The following is a 6,000-nucleotide window of genomic DNA, read 5'->3' on the forward strand; positions in this document are numbered from 1 at the left end:
TGCTCAAGGCCTCTCCCCAGCCTTGTTGCCCTTCTCTGGACACCTTCAAGTCTCTCAATGTCCTTCTTAAACTGAGTGGCCCAGAACTGGACACAGGACTCAAGGTGTGGCCTAACCAGTTTTGAGTACAGGGGCACAATGACTTCCCTGCTCCTGCTGGCCACACTATTCCTAATGCAGGCCAGGATGCCATTGGCCCTCTTGGCCACCTGGGCACACTGCTGGCTCATGTTTAGGCAGCTGTCAATCAGCATCTCCAGATCCCTCTCTGTTTGGGAGCTCTCCAGCCACTCTGACCCCAGCCTGTAGCTCTGCCTGGGGTTGTTGTGACCAAAGTGCAGCCCCTGGCACTTGGACTTGTTAAATGCCATCCCATTGGATTCTGCCCACGTTCATCAGCTTCCTATCAGCTTCTTGTTTGAAAGTCTTCTCTGGGCAGCTTGATAGTGGAGCATGAGAGAACGTTCCTGACCTGGAAGAGTGTGACCAGCAGGACCAGGGAAGGGATTGTCCCCTTGTGCTCAGCACTGGGGAGGCCACAGCTGGGTTCAGTTTTGGGGTCCTCATTAAAAGAAGGACCTTGAGGTGCTGGAGCAGGTCCAGAGAAGGGCAGCAAAGCTGGGGAAGGGTCTGGAGAGCAGGGCTGGGGAGAAGCAGCTGAAGGAACTGGGGGTGTTCAGCCTGGAGAAAAGGAGGCTGAAGGGAGACCCCATTGCTCTCTACAACTGTCTGAAAGGAGACTGGAGTGAGGTGGGGGTTGGTCTCTTCTCCCTAGTAGTAAGTGATAGGACAAGAGGAAATGGCCTGAAGTTGCACCAGAGGAGGTTTAGGATGGACAGTACAAGAAACTTCTTGACTGATAAGGTTCTCCACCACAGGCACAGGCTCCTCAGGGAGGTGGTTGGATCCCCATCCCTAGAGGTGTTTCAAAGAGCGAGAGCCATGCTGGAGGACATGGCTTAGCAGCAGCCTTGGTAGAGTTCCACCAATGGAGAATGGTTGGACTGGGTGATCTTAAAAGGCCTTTCCAGCCCCAGCAATTGTGTGATTCCATTCCATGGCTCTATAACCTGCAGCAGGCACAGAGGAGGCCCCACCAGCCCCCTGCAGAGAAACAAACACCCCTGGTGTGACTGCTTCTGGGTGGTGCAGCTTGGTGGCTGCCTGCTGTGGCCCTCCTTGGGGAGCTGTTGTGTGACAGCTTCCATGGTGTGTGTGCTCTCCTGGGTTTTCCCACAGCCCTTAAAAATAAACCATGATCACTTCCTTCCTCCATGCATCTGAGAGCTCCCTGTTCTCAGACTCCCTTGGGCTTGGCACTTCCAGCCCAGGCATTCCTGCTTTGAAGAGTGCAGGAGGAGCATGCTGGAGAGGCTTTGTTGTGCTCAGTCCTCTACTCCTGAAACAACACCCACTTGTGGGCTGTGTGTGTTTGCAGGCTGTGTTTATCTGCTGGCCTCTGCCACCTTTTGATCTGGGTGCCAGTGGCTAGAAGGTGCTCACAGTGAGCTCTGGGAAGCTGCCCAGGGGCCCTTGCTCCAGCTCAGCCTCCTGGTTGCCACAGCATGCTCCTGAAAGCAGGAGGTGAGGCAGGGAAGGAAGCAGCTCCTGTTCTGCAGGAGTTGAAGCAGGCTAAGCACACTGATGTGCTGCACAGCCAGGGGCAGGCACAGGAACTGTGCACCAAGTGTCAGTTTATCTTGCTGCTGCTGCAGGAGCTGAACCTTACCTGGTTGTGTGAGGTTGCCTCAAGGCTGGCTCTCAGCTCTCCTGCAGAGAGACTTCATTGCAATGCTCCATGCCCAGCCTCCTCATTCCTCTCTCACTGGCTCGGTCCAGAGAGGGGAAGAGACTCAGTTCTGTTGAATATTCCCCTGTTATGAAATCAGAGGCACAAATGAGGCCAAAAGGTCATCAGCCCTTGAGGCTATCTGTTAACAGAATAAAGTGGTGATCTGCTGCAGAGAGGGAGAGAAAAATGGAGAGAGAAAAAGAGAGAAGAGGGAGAGAGGAGAGGAAAGGAATTATATTACGACCCCCCAAGAGACAGTTTGGGTAGGTGGAGGAAGGCTGCTGCCTTGCTGGCTGTGCTGTCCTCTGCTGGAGGAGGGAAGGGAGAGATGAATGGAATGGAATGGAATGGAATGGAATGGAATGGAATGGAATGGAATAGAATAGAATAGAATAGAATAGAATAGAATAGAATAGAATAGAATAGAATAGAATAGAATAGAATAGAATAGAATAGAATAGAATTAACCAGGTTGGAAAAGACCTTTGAGATCATCAAGTCCAACCTATCACCCAACACCATCTAATCAACTAAAGCATGGCAGCAAGTGCCTCATCCAGTCTCTTCCTAAACACCTCCAGGGATGGTGACTCCACCACCTCCCTGGGCAGCACATTCCAATGGCCAATCTCTCTTCTGGGACTAACTTCTTCCTAACATCCAGCCTGAACCTCCCCTGGCACAGCTTGAGACTGTGTCCTCTTGTTCTGGTGCTGGTTGCCTGGGAGAAGAGACCAATCCCCACCTGGCTACAACCTCCCTTCAGGTAGTTGTAGAGAGCAATGAGGTCTCACCTGAGCCTCCTCTTCTCCAGGCTAAGCAATCCCAGCTCCCTCAGCCTCTCCTCACAGGGCTGTGCTCCAGACCCCTCCCCAGCTTTGTTGCTCTTCTCTGGACATGTTCAAGTGTCTCAGTGTCCTTCTTATCTACACCAATGACTCAATCAAGTTCACAGTCCATTCTGGATGTCTTCAGATATAGATGGTCTCAAGCTGTGCCAGGGGAAGTTTAGGCTGGAGGTGAGGAGAAAGTTCTTCCCAGAGAGAGTTGTTAGCCATTGGAATGTGCTGCCCAGGGAGGTGGTAGAGTCCCCATCCCTGGAGGTGTTCAAGAGGGGATTGGATGTGGCACTTGGTGCCATGGTTTAGTAGCCATGAGGTGTTGGGTGACAGGTTGGACTTGCTGATCTCTGAGGTCTTTTCCAACCTTATTGATTCTGTGGTTCAGAAGTCCCAAACCCAGGCAAGAAGCAAACAGAAAGCTACCACACAGGCAGGCTCTCACATTTCTGCCTTCCCCTCTGTTCCACCCAGGGAACCCAAACATTCCGAAGCCTCGGCGGATCCTGCGCTCCTCCTGGGGCAGCAACCCCAACTTCCGCGGCTCCTACTCCTACACCCAGGTGGGCTCCAGCGGGGCCGACGTGGAGAAACTCGCCAAGCCGCTGCCTTACGCCCAGAGCTCCAAAACCCGGGTGAGTACGGGCCACAGGGCTGCTCTGCTCAGCTCAGGCACGCAGCACCGGCTGCTGGGGGCGGGCTGGAAGGGACAAGCCCCTGGCTGCACCGCCGGCAGGCTGTGTTCCAGGGGGGTTGTACATACCCCTCTGCACGGCTGATGTGGGGAGGATCTTCCCCTGTGTGTTTGGAACCCCAGCACCCAGGGGGAGTCCCAGCTCTCTGGAATCATGGAATCCTAGAATCAATAAGGCTGGAAAAGACCTCAGAGATCAGCAAGTCCAACCTGACACCGAACATCTCCTGACAACTAAACCAAGTGCCACGTCCAATCCCCTCTTGAACACCTCCAGGGATGGTGACTCCACCACCTCCCTGGGCAGCACATTCCAATGGCCAACAGCTCTTTCTGGGAAGAACATTCTCCTCACCTCCAGCCTAAACCTCCCCTGACACAGCTTGAGACTGTGTCCTCTTGTTCTGGTGCTAGTTGCCTGGGAGAAGAGACCAACCCCCTCCTGGCTACAACCTCCCTTCAGGGAGTTGTAGAGAGCAAGAAGGTCTCCCCTCAGCCTCCTCTTCTCCAGGCTAAGCAACCCCAGCTCCCTCAGCCTCTCCTCACAGGGCTGTGCTCAAGGCCTCTCCCCAGCCTTGTTGCCCTTCTCTGGACACCTCACACTACAGCAGGTTGCTCACAGCCACATCCAGCCTGGCCTTAAATACCTCCAGGGATGAGGCTCCCACCACCTCCCTAAGTAGCACTATGAATTTCCAACTCCCCTGCAGGCAGCAGGGACACCTTCCTCTAGACCAGGCTCCTCAAAGCCCTCTCCAACCTGGCTTTGAAGACTTTCAGGGCTGGGTCATCCACAGCCTGGACAGCCTGTTCCAGTTTGTAACATCTAAACACCTGTTCCATCCTCATTTCTAATCTAAATCTCCCCTCTTGTCCTACCTGGGCTGTGCCTCTCCCCCTGCTGCACCACAGCAGGACTTGGAGGACCAGCAGGAGGGAGTTGGTCTCTTTTCCCAGGCAAGCAGCACCAGAACAAGAGGACACAGTCTTAAGCTGTGCCAGGGGAAGTTTAGGCTGGAGGTGAGGAGAAAGTTCTTCCCAGAGAGAGGCTGTTAGCCATTGGAATGTGCTGCCCAGGGAGGTGGTGGAGTCACCATCCCTGGAGGTGTTTAGGAAGAGACTGGATGGGGTGCTTGGTGCCATGGTTTGGTTGATCAGATGGTGTTGGGTGATAGGTTGGACTTGATGATCTCAAAGCTTCTTTCCAACCTGGTTAATTCTGTTCTATTCTATTCTATTCTATTCTATTCTATTCTATTCTATTCTATTCTATTCTATTCTATTCTATTCTATTCTACTCTACTCTACCCTACCCCATCCTGCCCCGCCCTGCCCCACCCCACCCTACCCTACCCCACCCTACCCTACCCTACCCTATCCTATCCTATCTTATCCTATCCTACCCTATCCTATCCTACCCTATCCTATCCTATCCTATCCTATCCTATCCTATCCTATCCTATCCTATCCTATCCCATCCCATCCCATCCCATCCCATCCCATCCCATCCCATCCTACCCTACCTTACCCTACCCTATCCTATCCTAACCACTGATGCCAGCTTGTGGGGCCCTGGGCAGGCACAGAAACGTTTGTCTCCCGCTGGCATCTGCTGCCCAAGCAAGCTCTGCTGAGCAGCTGTGCTGTTCTCTGCCCCCAGCCCATGCAGGTGCTGTTCTCTGGGGAGGCCACCCACAGGAAGTATTACTCCACCACCCACGGTGCTGTGCTGTCCGGGCAGAGGGAGGCCGCTCACCTCATCGAGATGTACCAGGACCTCCTGCAGGGCTGCAACTGAGGGACCCAGTGATTGCCAACACCCCCACCCCCCACACCTTGGACAGGTGTGTGTGTGTGTGGAGGAGTCCTTTTCTCTTTGATTTCTAGTTCAGTTCAGAGCAGAACAGCTTTTGTCTTGGGTTTGTTGGTTATTTCTTTTCTCTTACACAACAACAACAACAGCAACTGAGGCTAACTGTTATAAACCCCTTAGTCTGCCATAGCTTCATTCCTGTGTGATGTCCTGCTCCTGGGGAAGGGTTGGGTTTTCCTTTGGGTCTGGGAGATGGTTTCTTTGTCACTGGAATTCCCACTTCACTTTATTTTTGTGTTCCCCTCCTTTTCTGTCTTGTAAGTGCCTTCTTCTAGATTGGAATAAATGTTGTAATAAAAAAGGCCTTGGGAGCCTCCTGAAGACTTTGCTCAGCAGCTTTGCAGCTCTTCCATTCAGCAGGCTGAAACCAGAGGTGTGCACACAAATGACACCATGGCTTGGCTTGGAAAGGACCTCTCAAGGTCATCTAGAGCAGCTCCACTGCACTCAGCAGGGACAGCTGCAACTAGAGCAGGTTGCTCAGAGCCACAACTAACCTGGCCTGGAGTGGGCCCAGCCATGGGGAAGGAAGGAGGAAGTTCTTCCCCATGAGAGTGGTGAAGCCCTGGAATGGGTTGTCCAGGGAGGTAGTTGGGGCCCTGTCCCTGGAGGTGTTTAAGCCCAGGCTGGATGAGGCTGTGGTCAGGCTGATCTAGTGTGGGGTGTCCCTGCCCATGGCAGGGGGGTTGGAACTAGATGATCTTTGTGGTCCCTTCCAACCCTGACTGATACTATGATACTACACTAGTATACATGGGGCATCTCCCACCTCTCTGGGAAACCTGGGACAGGGTCTCACCAC

General features: G+C 53.3%; 1 protein-coding gene across 1 annotated transcript in view; it reads left to right on the top strand.

Moving 5' to 3' along the window:
* The window catches only part of SMOX (spermine oxidase), a 92,646-nt gene extending 87,127 nt beyond the window's left edge, over window positions 1-5,519 (top strand). The window contains exons 6-7 of the mRNA XM_068149687.1: window positions 3,106-3,266; window positions 4,986-5,519. Of these exons, the coding sequence (XP_068005788.1) occupies window positions 3,106-3,266; window positions 4,986-5,123 (299 nt within the window). The 3' untranslated portion in view covers window positions 5,124-5,519. The remainder of the gene's footprint in view (window positions 1-3,105; window positions 3,267-4,985) is intronic.
* Window positions 5,520-6,000: the final 481 nt, after the last annotated feature.

Source organism: Melanerpes formicivorus, unplaced genomic scaffold, assembly GCF_026170545.1.
Source record: "Melanerpes formicivorus ecotype bairdi unplaced genomic scaffold, bMelFor1.0.p_v2 SCAF_18, whole genome shotgun sequence".
In the NCBI taxonomy this organism is placed as follows: Eukaryota; Metazoa; Chordata; class Aves; order Piciformes; family Picidae; genus Melanerpes; species Melanerpes formicivorus.